The following is a 17,519-nucleotide window of genomic DNA, read 5'->3' as shown; positions in this document are numbered from 1 at the left end:
TCTCTTCTCACTCTCATTTAAGAACATCAACAGGCAGAGTTGAAGTCAGTTCGGACCAGGCTTCACCATGTCTGCCATGAAAGTCACGCTGTGGATGTGTTTGTGTATTTGTGTGATTCTTACTGCTAAAGCTCAAGGCTCTATGACCTTCAGCGATCAAAACAATACTTCAGCTAAACCGGTAAGATTTTACATTATGTGCTTTTCTCAAGTCTACATAAAGAGCATAAAGCTGGTGAGTGTCATTGTTTGTTTCCAAGCTGCTCTTTTCCACACAATAAATGGTGGGAATGGTGACCACAGCTGTCAAGCAAGATTGTCAGTGAATGACACTAACTTTTGTTTGGTTTACTCACCAAATAGCTTGAGTGTTCTCTGAGCATCAAAGGTTTCTATTTACAGTGTGTTTTTACAAGCATTGAGCACTGTAGCCAATTATAATCATTTCTGTTCAGTGCGTAAACGCAACGACCAAAAAGAAAAAAAAATTGAGTGTAATTTAAGTGTTGTATATAAATAAGTTAATTTTAATCTTCCATGTACTGTAACTGATATACTACATCCAAAATAATCGAATCGAAATCGTAATTGAATAGATGTTAATAGAAATTGAATCGAATTGTGAAAATTGTGTCAATACCCAGCCCTACTTTTTTTTTTTTTTTTTTTTTCAGTTGAGATGCTTTGGTTGCTATGATATGGAATATCCATGGAAGTCTTACTAGTATCTGATTGCTAGTTTAGTTTTTACGAGATAGTTTGTTTATGAATATAAAAATGCCAATACAATGCAAAGCATTTTCTCTGGCTCTTGTTTTAAATGATTTTGTCCCGTTATTATGCTGCTTGTTGTTGTCTCTTGCCGTTGTACAAGCAGGATGTTGCGGTTGGTCGTGTGGAATTTGTCTAGCCCCTCCTCCACTGTGATTGGACGGCTGGGTAAATAGTGACAGTGATGAGCACTGCACGCGTTTTACCCAAAGTTGAACATTTTTCAGCTATCGGTGTCTGGAAAAAAACATTTAGATCTTCAGCCTTTGAGTCTCAAGGCCAAGGCCACTTGAAGACCATATCCAAGGCTTTTTGAATAATACAGGGTTTTTCCTACATAGAATTTTTTTTTGGCGGCCACCAAAACGAATTTTTGTTCCGCCAAAGCCTTATTTGATCAGTTATTGAGAGTTGTTTATTAGTGATGCAGATGACCGCTGCGCTAACGGACAGAATGAGCAGAGAGCTCCTCCCTCGTGCGTGTGAACTCTCTCTGTCTTCAAAGTAAGCACTGTCTCTGCACTCTCTCTCTACCTCGCACATAATAATCTAAATCAACTGACACGATGCTAAAAGTTCAGAAGACCAAATCCATGTTTCACGAGGCGCATTTGGAGAATGTTTTTCCTGAATAACCGCTGGGTGGGAATAGTGCTCAAAAGAACGTCACCTCATCTTCTCTGACATAAACCACACTTTCAGTAAACAAAAAGAAAACAAAAAGAAAATCCTATCCAGTAATGAAGTGTTTTCTGTGTTGACAAATCTTTTGCGATGTCCTAATAACAGTCGCGATTCGCACGCAACGCGATGGCAATGGAGCTTGGCACATCAAGATCACCACCATGTCCAGTAATAATGCTTGCCACTCCTGTGCTTTATGTACCTTCCTGTTCTGTAGTTCCTGCATCAGAGCCTGTTCACAACATGGCTGCCACTTCAGAGCCAGTTCACAACACGGCTGCCACTTTAGAGCTTGTTCACAAGATGGCTGCCATGTTAGAGTCTCCGATCAAAATGGCCGCCATTCCAGTCCCGTCCCGTCCCGTTATGGCCGCCAAGCCCGCTCCGCGTGTGTCTTCAGACAAGATGGCCGCTCAGTCAGTGTCTTCGGACAGGATGGCTGCTCTGCCAGTGTCTTCAGACAAGATGGCCGCTCCGCCTGTGTCTTCGGACAAGATGGCCGCTCCGCCTGTGTCTTCGGACAAGATGGCCGCGCCGCCTGTGTCGTCAGACAAGATGGTCGCTACGGCAGAGCCACCAGCCGTTGTGGCTACCACGCCCGAGCCTCCAGCCATAACAAACACTACGCCAGAGTCTCCAGCCTTCACAGGTGCCTCGTCAGAGTCTTCAGCCGTCATGGATGACACATATGTGTTCCTGGACGTCATGAGCACTGCATTTGAAGACTGTAAGGCTTTCCCTAGGCGTCTGAGACTGGCTTCAAGTCTGGAGGACACACCATTGACGTCAGTACGTGCAGCTAGCGTCCCTAGACCAGCGCCATCTAGCCCACCAACCTCAGCACTCTCTAGCTTGCCAGTACCTGTGTTGTCCATCCCAGAGGTCATCCCCTTGCCCTTGCTCCTACCCGTTATGGCTATGGCCATTTTGTGTGTTTGGGCTGTACACTGCTCTCCAGCCCAAGAGTCTGCTCCAGAGCTCTCTCCAGCCCATGAGGCCACTCCAGAGCCGGCTCCAGTCCTTGAATCCGCTCCAAAGCCCGCACCAGTCATTGAATCTGCTCCAGAGCCGGCTCCAGTCCGCGTATCCACTCCAGAGCCCTTCTCAACCCAAGAACCCGCTCCAGACCCCTCCTCAGACCGTGAGTCTACTCCAGAGGTCGCTTCTGTCCTAGAGCCCAGCCTTGTGACCTATGAACTACCTGTCTGTCCCGATTCGACCACGGAGGTCGTCTCGGAGATCCTTGTCTGCCCTGTTTCAACCACCGAGGTCATCCCTGAGTTCCCTGTCTGCCCTGATATGACCACAGAGGTCGTCCCTGAGTTTTCTGTCTGACCTGATGCGGCCAAATTGGTCGTCCCTGAGTTTCCTGTCTGCCTCGACACGACCGCAGAGGACGTTGTTGAACTGTCTGCCTGCCTCAACACGACCAGAGAGATTTTTCTGGTCAGAGCCTTTGAGGGTGTACCTGAGATCCCTGCTAGCCCTGTTACGGCCCTATTGGCCAACTCTAACCTCTCTGTGCTTCATGTTGCAGTTTCACTTGATCAGCCTTGGTGGTTCCCAGTGTTGCCAGCTCTGGCCTGGTGGTCACTGGCTCCACCATGGTGGTCTTCAAGCCCGTAGTCATGCCGTGTTTTTTTTTTTTTTTTCCTCAAACTGCATTTGGATCTTCAGCCTTTGAGTCTCGGAGCAGTCACGTTACACTCCCATTGAAAACAATTGAAAAAATATCCTTGCCTTAGGAAAAAAATGCTTTGGACACACAACCTTAGTGATTATAAAGGGAGGGCTCTTCTCTTGCTTTCTGTTTATTACCCATTCACAATCTAAATACAAGTTTAGTTTTTCATGCTGCTAAGTACACTGGATTGAAAAACCATATTTAAATGTGCAATTGAATCAGAAACTGTGATGTTGACAGTGATAACCAAGACAAAATGGGGAGGGGGGGATATTTGAATATTGAATATAGTGCACAAATTGAATGGACTACTTTTAAATAATATATGTTACAACTGTACAGTAGATTCTCTAATTACTATGTAACTTACTACTAATCTTACTATCTTTCAGTCTCTCTCTCAGATAGAAGTGCAAAGTATGCGAGTGGACTGCAAGGTCGCGTCTCGTTTTGCTCACACAGTCGTGACCACCAAAGCCCTGAACATAGATAATGCATCACAGGAAGTGTTCTTTGAGGTGGACTTACCCAAAACAGCCTTCATCACCAACTTTAGCATGTTAGTCCTCCTTTGTTTACGCAAGCTATAAATATATTACACGTGCAACATTTTTAGAATGCCCAAAACCCACTATTGCCTCATGAAATGCTTTGTGTTTGTTTTTCAGAGAGATTGAGGGCAGGATATATGTGAGCGAAGTGAAGGAAAAGGAGCGGGCCAGGCAGCAGTATGAGAGCGCTGTGTCATCCGGCCAGACTGCTGGTCTGGTTAAGTGAGTACAGGTCAACGTCAAAGCTCTGGAATGCTGACAGAGTACACATATTTGCTTTTCAGTATTTGCTAATCTCAATTACCAGATATCAGAGTTGTTTTTGCTTTTCAGGGCTTCGGGGAGGCACATGGAAAAGTTCTCAGTGTCCGTGAATATCATACCCCAAAGCCAAGTCACATTCACTCTTACTTACGAAGAGCTGCTACAGCGGCATCTTGGCAGTTACGAGATCATGATAGGTGTTCGACCTAAACAGCTGGTTCAGAATTTTGAGGTTTATCATTCGTTTCTCTCTCAAACTCTTTTTCTTACACATATTCAGTGGAAATATTTAAATATTGTAAACTATGTTATATCAGCCCTGTCTCTCATCCACAGATTGTGGTAGATATCTATGAACCTAATGGAATTGCATTTGTGGACGTCAATGGTACATTCACCAATGAGTTGCTTCCTCTAGTGAAGAAAACTGTTGCTGATAAAAAGGTTAGAACGAAAACTCTCCAACAATCCCCCAACACTGGTTGATTGATATGGAAGCCTGTTTATATCTTAGTCAAAGAAGAAAAAAAAAAACACAAAACAGAACAAAAAATTTAAAAGGCTGTGGCAACTTTTTGTAACTTAATTTTAACTATTTCTTATAATTGCAACCATTGTGACTATATCTCTTAGATAAGCAATGATTATTTCTCAAACAATTTTGTTTTAAGTTTTTCCTTTATATGTCACAATTGTGAGTGTACCTTACACACATCTTAATTTCTTGTAATTTCAACTTTATCTCAAAATTGAAACAATGTCTCAAAAAACAAAAAAGGATAGTTTATTTTAAAATTGGCCGGTTGCACCAGTTAGACATTCACCCTGTTGTAAAACAAGGCTGGACATAAAATGCATTTTAAGTCCTATGTAGAATTAATTCCCGTTACACTATTTAGGCATGCATGTACCTAGTCAAAGGCAGGTGTAAAGTGAAAAGACCATGACTTGTTTGAACAAGATTAGTTTCATGCCTGTGAATTAATTGTGAATTATTTGTTACTTCAGACGTAACTACAGTATAAGCGATATATAGCAACCGTTAAAGGGTTAGTTCACACAAAAATTAATATTCAGTCATTAATTCATCCTCATGTTGTTCCAAACCTGTAAAACCTTCATTCATCTTCGGAACACGAAGACTTTTGGAGACTGTCTATGGAGGGGTCACTCTCTGACCCCTCCATAGACAGCAATTTAATTACCACTTTCAAGGCCCAGAAAGGTAGAAAAGACATAATTAAAATAGTCCACATGACTACAGTGGTTCAATCATAATTTTATGAAGTGACGAGAATACTTTTTGTGTGCAAAAACAAAACAAAAATAACATCACAGGTAGCTAATTGACCTAACACAAAATTTCTGTATATAATTATGTAGGAAATATTAAATATGAACATATATCTGGGATTATTAGCAGGATTTTTTTACATCTTGATCGGAGGGACAGTAGGCATATGCTTGAAAATAATATTTCACGTCTTAAAGTTCAGCCAGCAATATTTTGGAGTGGTAGCTTCACGTTATGATTTCATGAGCAATTCAGTTCTTTATTATAAGCAAAGTTTGGAACTATTGTGAATGGAGTCTTAAATATACACTATATTGCCAAAAGTATTGGGACACCCCTCCAAATGATTGAATTCAGGTATTCCAATCACTTCGATGGCTACAGGTGTATAAAATCAAGCACCTAGGCATGCAGACTGCTTCTACAAATATTTGTGAAAGAATGGATCGCTTTCAGGAGCTCAGTGAATTCGTGGTACCGTGATAGGTTGACACCTGTGCAATAAGTCCATTCGTGAAATTTCCTCACTACTAAATATTCCACGGTCAACTGTTAGTGGTATCATAACAAAGTGGAAGCAATTGGGAGCAACAGCAACTCAGCCACGAAGTGGTAGGCCACGTAAAATCACAGAGCGGGGTCAGCGCATGCTGAGGCGCACAGTGTGCAGAAGTCACCAACTTTCTGCAGAGTCAATAGCTACAGACCTCCAAACTTCATGTGGCCTTCAGATTAGCTCAAGAACAGTGCGTAGAGAGCTTCATGGAATGGGTTTCCATGGCCAAGCAGCTGCATCCAAGCCTTACATCACCAAGTGCAATGCAAAGCGTCGGATGCAGTGGTGTAAAGCACGCCACCACTGGACTCTAGAGCAGTGGAGACGTGTTCTCTGGAGTTACGAATCACGCTTCTCTGTCTGGCAATCTGATGGACGAGTCTGGGTTTGGCGGTTACCAGGAGAACGGTACTTGCCTGACTGCATTGTGCCAAGTGTAAAGTTTGGTGGAGGGGGGATTTTGGTGTGGGGTTGTTTTTCAGGGTTTGGGCTTGGCCCCTTAGTTCCAGTGAAAGGAACTCTTAATGCTTCAGCATACCAAGACATTTTGGAAAATTTCATGCTCCCCACTTTGTGGGAACAGTTTGGGGATGGCCTCTTCCTGTTCCAACATGACTGCACACCAGTGCATGAAGACATGGATGAGCGAGTTTGGTGTGGAGGAACTTGACTGGGTCCTGACCTCAACCTGATAGAAAACCTTTGGGATGAATTAGAGCGGAGACTGTGAGCCAGGCCTTCTCGTCCAACATCACTGCCTGACCTCACAAATGCGCTTCTAGAAGAATGGTCAAAAATTCCCATAAACACACTCCTAAACCTTGTGGAAAGCCTTCCCAGAAGAGTTGAGGCTGTTATAGCTGCAAAGGGTGGGCCAACTCCATATTAAACCCTACGGATTAAGAATGAGATGTCATTAAAGTTCATGTGCACGTAAAGGCAGGCGTCCCAAAACTTTTGGCAATATAGTGTAACTGCAGTAGAATGTGTCAGGGTGGACACGCATCGTCTATGCTGGGCAGAGTTGAGCCTGGTCGTATTTTTATTTGGTACAACAGGTGTAAATATTTATCAGAAGGCTGGACGTAGCTAAGTCCAGCCTAGAGCTTACACCCAAGTTTTTAACGTTCAGCTGGAGCAAACAACCCCTGGAGAATATGTCCTAACCATGCTCATAACACTGATACTCTATGATCCTCCTCAGGCACATGTGTACTTCTCTCCTACATTGGATCAGCAGAAAAAATGCTCAGACTGTGAAGGGACATTGATTGATGGAGATTTATTCATCAAGTATGATGTAATCCACCCACAGGATATAGGTGAAATTCAGGTACAATATCAGCAAAACAATTTTTATAATGAATTTCGTTCTAATCATGCATTATTCAGATGGTGGTATTCTTGTGTTTCTCTGTTTCAGATAGTAAACGGCTACTTTGTACACTTTTTTGCTCCAGATAATTTACCACAAATGCCTAAGAACGTGGTGTTTGTGATAGACCGAAGTGGCTCCATGGAGGGAGAGAAGATGAAACAGGCAGGTCCAACAAATACTTTCCATACTTTTCATCCACTTTCCTAGTTCACACATTTAAGTCATCGGCTGATTATCTGTTGGCAGACTCGAGAAGCTCTGATGACCATATTAAGTGAACTGCATGAAGAGGATTACTTTGGGCTGGTCACATTTGATGACGTTATAGAGTCTTGGAGACCATCTCTTAGCAAAGCTGTACCAGAGAATGTGACAGCAGCAAAAGATTTTGTCCAGACTATTAAAGCAAGACACAGTAAGTATGAAGCAAATCATACTGTAAACCCTGCTAGTTGAAATCATGGCCTAGCTGTTAGAACTCTCCCGGAAAATAACAATAATTTTCATCCCTTATTTTAGCAACTCAGTAAGATTTCTTTATTTGAATGAATTCGAAAGAATTAACAAGAAAGAGAGAGAAAGAGAGAGAGATTGTGAGTGTGAATTGCCTGCATGCATATGTATGTACTGTAAGTGATAGCGAATTGTAATAGCAAAGCTATTAAGTTATTAATTAAAGCTATTAAATCATAAGGCAGAGTTTGAAAACCAGTTTATATGCTTTTGGATATTCAATGTGTGTGCGCAATTTCTTAACTATAAAGTTTCCACCTCCGGAAAAAGCTGTGAGTTTTTCTGAAAGTGCACACAGGCACATCTGCCTCATAATACGACATTAAAATGCTATCTTTGTGGGCAAATGTGACCATCGCCTTGTGGCTTGGCATTCCAATGGGTGATTTGGATATACATGTTTACATGCAGGTCAGATGTCCAGATATTGGATATGTATCTGTATGTATCTGTTTTAAAACTATATTTGGAAGTGGCTCAGAACAGATGCGAAAAAAAAAATTGGATCTTGTGTGGATTTTTGTATTTACATGTGTGCAGCAAACTCCAATCTGTGTCAGATGCGAGTAAAAAATTAATTAATTAGCAATTTTTTTTATTTTTTTTTTGTGCCAGTGTAAACGCTGCCATAGATCAATGGTTCTCATGTAATGCAGCACAAGATGCCTCTATTTTACAGTAAATTACTGTTTTTATCTAGTCAGTACTGGTATGGTAAAATTTTCACTGCATAGAATACCACACATTAAATGCCAACATTACTGCTGCTGTTTTAAAACATTCTCTCATATTTTTCCATTAGTGACTGATATAAACAGGGGCATTTTGTATGCCGTGGACATGCTTACCTCAGAAAAAAGTGACTACTTCCCAGACATGTCTATGATCATCCTACTGACAGATGGCCAACCCAGTTCTGGTGTGTACTGGCTTTCCATTGAGAATACAAGACTGTTTTAAACGCTTGCTTTATTGGGCATTCAATATGTTTTAGAACAGGGGTTTTCAAACTGGGTACCGAGGAGTGCTAGGGCTTTATAGAAAAAAAAAAAAAAAAGAGGTAAATAAATAAATACTCTTTTGCAGTCTCTTGCCTTTGAGCACATATTTTTAATATTCTGTGCCAAGTTAAAAGTAGTTCAACTTTCAAAGCATTTGTCAAAACACAAGCAGGTATTCACCTCTGCAAAAGAAACTTGTATGTGTGATGCAAATTAATTAAGGGGTTGTAATCAAAAAGAACAAAATGTCTAATCTCCTTTCTAAAAACATCTAGCCTTACAGCAATAAATGTTGCATAAAGAGAGCTGCCGCTGTCTATGATGTCAATTATGCTTATTATTTGATTATTAGTAATGTCGAGAAAAAGAAAAACACTGTCCACTCCTCTTTTACAGAAAACTTAAGCCTTCCGCAGTTACATATTAAAAACACTATTTGTTTTATTGCTTGTAATGTTTTTGTTCTTTGTTATTTGTATTTAGCTTTTTTTTTTAAGTCATTTAGCTTGTTGAAAAATACTTGACTACACACCATTGTTTTAAATGTATTGTTATTAATTTTTTTATTATTTAAAAAAAAAATTTAAATGAAGTTGTTAAAAGTGCAATATGTAAGAACTTTGCAGTAAAATATCCAAAAACCACTAGGCCAGTGTTATATATTTTGTTCACTTGAGTACTTACAATATCCCAAATGTTTCCAACTATTTGTAAATTGTAAGAAAATTGCAATTTTAACCAAGGCTCCGGGACGTGTGAGGAGTCGCCTGTCAATTGCATCATACCCGCATTACCCTCGGTTTCCGGTTTTATTTTGTAGAAACCATGGAAACACCAAAGATGCTTTAATATTTACATGTTTTAATAGGCAAGGGAACAACTGTTTTGATATATTTATAGACAGAAAACTAATTATTGTTATATAGCTCAACACGTTTAGTATTATTGTTTAAATCTGATTTTCTTGATTTTTTGCGAGTACCATGCTTTACCATGCCTCAGAGAGAAACACTATTTTGTGAAGTAGCTAACATAGCATAATCAGATGCAGCTTTATTTTTAGTAACAGTACTACAGAAACTCCATCATACAATACGTTTTAAAATTAATTGCATTTATCAACACAAGCCATCCAGCATTTAATATGATATTCTAAAATCGTTCTAGCTTACTGCAGTCTGCAACAAGTGTCTCACAGCAGCCACCGAGCGAACGCACAGAGTAACGTTATAACATCATTTTCAACATTCTCAAATGTATCTAATATGATAAACAGCGCTGCGTTACCTCATACTCATGACCGGAAAAGCGGAAGCGGCGCCGGCGACTGCGGCATAATTAAAGTTCCGCTGCTCGTGAGGCGTGTGTTGCGCAATCGTTCCAGCGGCCTCGTTCAGCTCCCACAACACTCGGTCCTGCTCTGCTTCATACTACAGTAACATTAATAATCGCATCCATGAACATGATTTCTTCCCGAGTCCTATCCCAATTCTTTTCCACCAGCCGTTGAGGTGAAGACCACATGTCCCAAGATTCCGCGCTCAAACTTGGCATCATCAAGCTACATCTTTGTTTTGAATAGGCCTCTAGCGACCTCTAGCGGACAGAAAATATTACATATTGCACCTTTAATCAAAAATCAACATTGTACACTGAGGGCCAAAAAGCATAAAATGCTAAATGCAGGAAAACAATTATGAAAACAAACGTGCTGATACATACAGCATCGACAGCTAAATATTTTTGTAATATTAAATCGGGAGGTCCACGGCAATTCCCAGCCCTAATAAAAAGGCACGTTATTTTTCTATCCAGCAGCATAAAAAGGTTTTATGAAAATACACAGTTGCCTTTATATTTTAGGAAGGCTGTCAAGTAGATTATTATACTGTAGGTCCATGGCAACAAAAAGTTTGAAAACCCCTGCTTTCAAAACTCAAACCTTCATTTATATCGATTTAACAATCTGCACTGAATTATGTGTGTTTAAGGGCAGCAAGATCCATCCATAATCCAAGAAAATGTCCGTAACGCTATTAATGGAAGCATAAGTCTCTTTTGTTTGGGCTTTGGCTATGATGTGGACTACAGTCTCCTTGATAAGTTGGCCAAGCAGAATGATGGACTCGCTCGAAGAGTCTATGAGGACTTGGATGCTGACCTTCAACTACAGGTAGAACTGACAACCATATACTCTCGACCAACCTTATATTTACTATGTAACCTGATCCAGGTAATAGCCAGGTTCTGAATGATTTTCTTCTCTATAGGGTTTTTATAAAGAGGTGGCTAGCCCACTTCTCTTTGAGGTAAATCTCAATTATCCTGGCAACGCTGTAACTGACTTGACACAAAGTTACTTTAGGCAATTCTTCAAGGGCTCTGAGATAGTGGTAGCCGGACGCCTACAAGAACTTGAAAATTACACCTTTCAGACTGAAGTATCTGCACATGGGGTAAGGGAGGCAATATTAGTTGTTAAATAAAAATCAGTTTGATTGTACTGTTCCATAAGTGCCATACATCCAATTTCAGTTGGAAGACCAGTTTGTGGTCAAGAGTCTAGCAATCACTGAAGAGTGGGACAGTGTGTTCCCTGAGCAGGAGTACATCTTTGGCGATTTCACAGAGCGACTGTGGGCATATCTGACCATCCAGCAGCTCTTGGATAAAATGTCAGCGTGAGACATTTGCCCTCAAATAATTTAACTATTACCTGAGAATGACAAAAATAATACAATGTCCAATTAAATTTGTTGACAGAGAGACATGCTCACCAGAGGACAAGGAGAATGCCACAGCTGAAGCTCTAGACCTTTCTCTAAGGTATAACTTTGTCACACCGCTTACATCCATGGTGGTCACCAAACCACAGATCGAAGACGAAGAAATGCTTGTTGCTGACAAGCTGACTGAAGGTATTTGAAATTCTTTGTACTTTGAAGCCATAGTCCACCCAGAAATCAATATTTAGTCTAGGGCTGCACGATTATGACAAAAATCATAATTGTCGATTATTCCCTTAAACTGTAATTGCGATTATTAATTAAGATTATCACAGTTACATTGAATGATGTTTTGGATAGCTTTATACCATTGTTTGAAGCAACTGCATGCCATATTTTTATGTAAAAATAAAAAAAACAAGCTGAAAACATTCTTCCTGATTTTTTTTTTAATCGCTTTTCTATAGCATTAAGCCTCAAATGTCGACTACACATTGGTTTGGTTTCTTCTTTAGATAAAAAAAAAGTAAACATATGCATTTAATAATAATAGGGGCTTTTGCACCATGTTATTCTAGGAACAGTTATAACTAGCCACCAGGGTGGTTCCCTGAGAACAAATGTTCCCCTAGGGCCATTTTCCTGGTTGCATTCAGTCATTGCATTCGCCAGTAGGAACTCTGAAGTGACAAACTGCGCTTGATGTTGTGACTTTTATTTTGACAGCACTGAGAACAGCTCAGCCAGAGCCTGAGCACACAGTGCTCGCATTCTCCGTCTTCATTAGTTTCTTCATTATGATCTGTTTTAACAGTCCTGTCTAATACGTTATTAGATAGAACTACAAAGAAAATAGACAGTATATGAAAAGTATTAGCTTTTGCTGTGTGGTTGATGCCCAATGTCTCTAGCTGAGCAGAAATACATAATCATGTTTCACCTGGTCCACTCAAAGTCGCGCTGGATTTTCTCCTTAGCGTAAGGTTGAGAGGTCTATCACTGTTTTCAATGTTTGTATAGATAGTTTGCGGAGTAAATATATAGGCTTGGTACACGGCTTTTTAAAAATGGCGGGTGCTGGTGTTTCGCATTCAATCGACCAATCGGTGTACACTTACATCACTGGTAGTTTGTTTTGTGCTGAGTTAGACCTTTGTAGTAGTCGTGATTCACCTCTCGCAACATAACATGCTCTAAACATGCCTCTTAAGCACGCAGAATAATGTAAGTGGATATTTTTTGATGTAATCGCACCTTTGAACGATTACGAAATCGTGGCATTCGTAATCGTGATTAGAAATTCGATTAATTGTGCAGCCCTAATTCAGTCATCACCTACTTATGCTCATGATGTTTTAAACCTGTATGACTTAAAGGGTTAGTTCACCCAAAAATGAAATTTCATTAATTACTCACCCTCATGTCGTTCCACACCTATAAGACCTTCGTTCATCTTCAGAACACAAATTAAGATATTTTTGATGAAATCCGAGGGTTTATGAAGCACACATAGGCAGTAACGCCATTGCACCTTTTGAGGTCCAGAAAGGTAGTAAAGTCATCGTTAAAATAGTCAACTTGACTACAGTGACTCAACCTTAAATGTTATGAAGTGACGAGAACACTTTTTGTGCAAAAACAAAGCAAAAATAATGACAATTTGAACTGTTGTCATACGCAGTTGACGTAGTGAACTCATTGCATGCTTCCATGTTTAGGTCCAAACGTTCACTACATCAACTGACAACAGTTCAAATTGTTGAATAAAGTCAATATTTTTGCTTTGTTTTTGCACACAAAAAGTATTCTCGTCACTTCATAACATTAAGGTTGAGTCACTATAGTCACGTTGACTATTTTAACAATGTCTTTTTCTACCATTCTGGACCTCAAAAGGTGCAATGGCGTTGCTGCCTATGTGTGTTTCAGAAACCCTTGTATTTCATCAAAAATATCTTAATTTGTGTTCTGAAGACAAACAAAGGTCTTACGGGTGTGGAACGACATGAGGGTGAGTAATGACAGAAATTTCATTTTTGGGTGAACTAACCCTTTCCACGTAAAGATATTAGCCAAATGAGATTGTCTCACAAAGCCAGATGTGGTTTAGGTGTTCTAAACTTTTGACCAGTACTGTAGTTTACAGGTAGGTACATTTAAAATTGATGCCATAATCATTTCTTTACATCCAAACGTAACCTCCACAAACCTCACTAACTTGAACAAATACAAAAACTAGTTCTTCCAATGAACCATTCGTTGTACCAGCGGTACCCTGTAAACCTACCTTTCTTCCTGTACACCTCCAACCCCTGGAAATTGTCCAGTGGTTTTACAATTCAAAGGAAGAAGCAATACAGTGTTGTACACTAATACAGTGTTTCATACAGTGTTATTACAACACTGATGGCCCAGTATACAGGTTCATCAGTGTTGTAATACTAAGTGCTGTAATACTAATAATTACAGTAACTCATAATACTAACATTAGTATTACAACACTGACGACCCAAAAATATGTGATCGTTTGAAGCAACAGTTTTCTGCAGAAGTGCTTATGTGACACATTAACGCTGTATTCTTTTGATTCACAGAGCAGCGAGAGGACACAACAGAACCTGGTAAGAGGAATTTGACTGGTACATGATGGTTTATATTACCCAACATTGTGAACATTAATAGGTTTCTTATCTTGTCTTACTATACAATGGATTCTGCAAAAACTATTGAATGAACACTCTCTCTCTCTCTGTCTCCATCTCCATCGCACACCCTTGAAGCTGCAGGTGCTTCTTACTACACTCTAAACGGCCAACTTCAAACTTCACATTTTTTTAAAACTTCATATTTAGGTGAGAAGTGATATCATTTTTGTGGTGTGAATTTAAATACATTTTAATCTATTTTAATAAAGAAAAATATCTTTCTTACCTGTTTCTTATGTTTGTCTCTTGTTCTTTGGGTTTGGCAGTTGATGGAGATCCACACTTCATTATTGAGCTGCCTGATCAGAATGATGCTCTGTGCTTCAACATTGATGACAAACCTGGAACCATCTTCAACTTGGTTAGCGACCCACTTACAGGTGATTCATTCTGTCAAAAAACAGAAACATCTGTTTTGATGTGGGTAATTGTAACTAGGTTTATTCTCCATTTTCTCTTTCTACTCATATCTGTGTAAAAACAAAAAAAAACAAAAATTCAGGCATTGTAGTGAATGGCCAGATCATTGGAGATAAGAAGGTCATCCCTGGGAGCAAGTTGCACACTTATTTTGGGCACTTTGGAATTGTTCATGAGAGGTTTGGCATCAGATTGATGGTGAGCACAAAGGAGATCTCACTGTCTGAAGAGGGAAAACAGGCAAAATTGTCCTGGACTAACAACAGGACTATAAATGGACTGAAGTAAGTGACAATTAATTTACAGGAATCTGTGCTATAGCATTATAGTTCCCCCAAAAAAATAAAACTAAAATTAAAAGAATAAAAAAAATAACAGCATATCGTTTTGGAACAAATTATTTGTGCACAAACTATTCTTCTATGAGATTTTTGAGCTCAATCCTCCATCTTTTGCTTTCTCCAGCGTGGATCTGCACGTGATCAAAGATCGCAGTTTAACAGTGACCCTAAGGAACTCAGTCAAGTTTCTTATTATCCTGCACAAAATATGGCAGAAGCACCCGTATCATCAAGACTACCTCGGGTTCTACACCTTGGACAGTCATCATCTTTCACACAATGTCCACGGCCTGCTTGGTAAAATAGGATGCTCCTAAATATTAGCAGAAAAACTTATAGCTTACTCTCACATAAGAGAACACACATGGTTCTTTGCTAATATAGGCAAATTGTTTAGTGACAAAACTTTGATGACTTTTAAAATTACACTATGTAATTGTGTTTTACTAAACATTTTGAATTTTTCATTGCTGTCTGTCCAAATAAATTCACAAAGCTGTGTACCAAATAACATAGTACTATACACTATGCACTTATATGAAGCACTGCACTATCATTTAGTGTATGAAATTTGTCAGGTTATTTTGTCATCCAGCATGCCCTTCCCCTTCCGCCATAAATTGAAAGCTGCAACTGTTAAACTGTAAAAATGGATATACATCTTGATTTGCTACAGTTTATACTGAACACTTATTAAATTATCAGCATTTTTAAATATGAACATTAGATGACATTAGATGACATTGATTAATCATAAAAAGGTCACAATCTCGATTCAAACACCCACGCGATCTTACTTTATTAATAACAACGATTTGCTCGTGTCTATTAAACCTTTGACAAAATCATACTGGATCATTCAAATCTGTGTTTGTGCTGCCGCACTGAGCCAGAGAGAGCAGTTTTGAACCACACAGTGGTTATTTCTGTATTAAAAATATTCAAATTATCACAGAAGTACCGATAAAAGTTTAAAGTTAGGATATAAACACTGGTGTCTACGATAGCGATCAAAATAGAGCAAACCACCTTTTGAAACTAATTTGTGGCTTCAAATAACGGTTGTATCAATTACATTTTACGCCACTGAGTGGTGACAAGTGACTGTTAAAAAAATTTATTTGTCATTGAATCATTCATTCAAAAGATCTGTTTAAAAACACTGATTTATCCAGTAATGAAACAAGTATTTATTAACAACTCACTGAATTCATTCAAAACTATTTTTTTTAAAAATGATTCATTCAAATTAAACATTTTTCCAGCAATTAGAGTCCAAACATGTAATTTACCTCTAGTAAATTACATGTTATTTTGTTTGGTTGTAGATTATATTCAAAATTGTGGGAGAACCGTGATCTGTATTTAAAACCAAAAAATCGTGATTCTCATTTTATCCAGAATCGTGTAGCTCGTGTAGAGTCAGAATCAGTGTTTAAGAACACAGTTTCTAAAATACTGCTACTTCTTCCAATGTCACTACACTTCCACTCCACCCAGCTCATCTACTTTTATCCTGATGTTAACAATAGGTTTTTTCTTTTTTTTACTGCAGGTCAGTTCTACCAGGGCATTAACTTTGAGGTTAGTGACTTGTTTCCAGGAAAAGACCCTGATAAACAAGATGCCATCATGTTTGTGAAAGGAAACAAGCTCACGGTTACCAGGTGAGTGAAAATGAACGTAAATACGCATTGTTGAATTCACACCTGAAGACACAGAAATTTCATGCAGATTTTCACTGAATCTTACATGACTCCAGGGGCTGGAAGAGAGATTTCAGAAATGATGTTAAGAACGGAGACAATGTGCCTTGCTGGTTCATTCACAATAATGGCACCGGACTCATCGATGGAGTTCACACAGATTACATTGTCTCTGGTCTCTTCAAGACAATCTAGACAACATCTGTCACTCAACCGACCTTTGCACTACACACAAAGTACATTTTAGCTTTCATGTAGTCTTAAGTACATAATGTGATATTTTTATTTGGAGATGATGCCATATTTGACAAAGCTATACTACAATGCTGTTTGTGATAGTAATTTTTAAATATATACTATATTGGCATTCAATGGCTATGAAATAAACCACCTTTCTAAACATGCCTTGTTTCTCCATCTTTTGGCTCAAAATTGGGGATTGAACAAAGTCCAGCACGATATCGCTCAATAACTTATGTCTATTGACATAAGAGGAGGGAGAAAGAGGAGGGAGAAATGAGAGGGAAAAAAATGCTTGAGCAAGAATAATAGTCTGCAACCCGAATTCTGGAAAAACTGGGACGTTTTTTAAATTTGAATAGAATGAAAACTAAAAGACTTTCAAATCACATGAGAAAATATTTTATTCACAATAGAACATAGATAACATAACAAATATTTAAACTGAGAAATTTTACAATTTTATGCACAAAATGAGCTCATTTCAAATTTGATGCCTGCTACAGGTCTCAAAAAAGTTGGCACGGGGGCAACAAATGGCTGAAAAAGCAAGAAATTTTGAAAAAAATTAGCTGGGAGAATATCTAGCAACTAATTAAGTTAATTGATATCAGGTCTGTTACATGATTAGCTATAAAAGGGATGTCTTAGAGAGGCAGAGTCTCTCAGAAGTAAAGATGGGCAG

General features: G+C 39.1%; 1 protein-coding gene and 1 long non-coding RNA gene across 2 annotated transcripts in view; one reads left to right on the top strand and one right to left on the bottom strand.

Moving 5' to 3' along the window:
- LOC127522474 (uncharacterized) overlaps positions 1 to 14,449 on the bottom strand; it is an 83,916-nt gene extending 69,467 nt beyond the window's left edge. Inside the window, exon 1 of the long non-coding RNA XR_007932606.1 lies at positions 14,354 to 14,449. This is a non-coding gene — a long non-coding RNA (uncharacterized LOC127522474). The remainder of the gene's footprint in view (positions 1 to 14,353) is intronic.
- itih3a.2 (inter-alpha-trypsin inhibitor heavy chain 3a, tandem duplicate 2) lies at positions 6 to 16,998 on the top strand. The gene is made up of 20 exons (XM_051912478.1): positions 6 to 181; positions 3,532 to 3,698; positions 3,808 to 3,912; positions 4,024 to 4,186; positions 4,291 to 4,398; positions 7,009 to 7,137; positions 7,228 to 7,344; positions 7,429 to 7,597; positions 8,498 to 8,614; positions 10,688 to 10,869; positions 10,967 to 11,152; positions 11,232 to 11,371; positions 11,460 to 11,614; positions 14,017 to 14,043; positions 14,203 to 14,274; positions 14,394 to 14,507; positions 14,630 to 14,831; positions 15,013 to 15,185; positions 16,444 to 16,555; positions 16,651 to 16,998. The coding sequence occupies exons 1-20, from the start codon at positions 68 to 70 to the stop codon at positions 16,787 to 16,789; spliced, it is 2,691 nt and encodes an 896-aa protein (XP_051768438.1). The 5' UTR covers positions 6 to 67; the 3' UTR covers positions 16,790 to 16,998.
- The last annotated feature ends 521 nt before the right edge of the window (positions 16,999 to 17,519 follow it).

The sequence above is a fragment of the Ctenopharyngodon idella genome, chromosome 11 (assembly GCF_019924925.1).
Source record: "Ctenopharyngodon idella isolate HZGC_01 chromosome 11, HZGC01, whole genome shotgun sequence".
NCBI lineage: Eukaryota > Metazoa > Chordata > Actinopteri > Cypriniformes > Xenocyprididae > Ctenopharyngodon > Ctenopharyngodon idella.
This window is presented reverse-complemented; position numbering and strand designations above follow the sequence as displayed.

Coding starts and splice junctions, on each gene's coding strand:
- itih3a.2 (XM_051912478.1), top strand. CDS start 68: ATGTCTGCCATGAAAGTCACGCTGTGGATGTGTTTGTGTATTTGTGTG. Junction 10,870..10,966: donor ATGCTGACCTTCAACTACAG/GTAGAACTGACA, acceptor TCTTCTCTATAG/GGTTTTTATAAAGAGGTGGC. Junction 11,615..14,016: donor TGCTGACAAGCTGACTGAAG/GTATTTGAAATT, acceptor TTTGATTCACAG/AGCAGCGAGAGGACACAACA.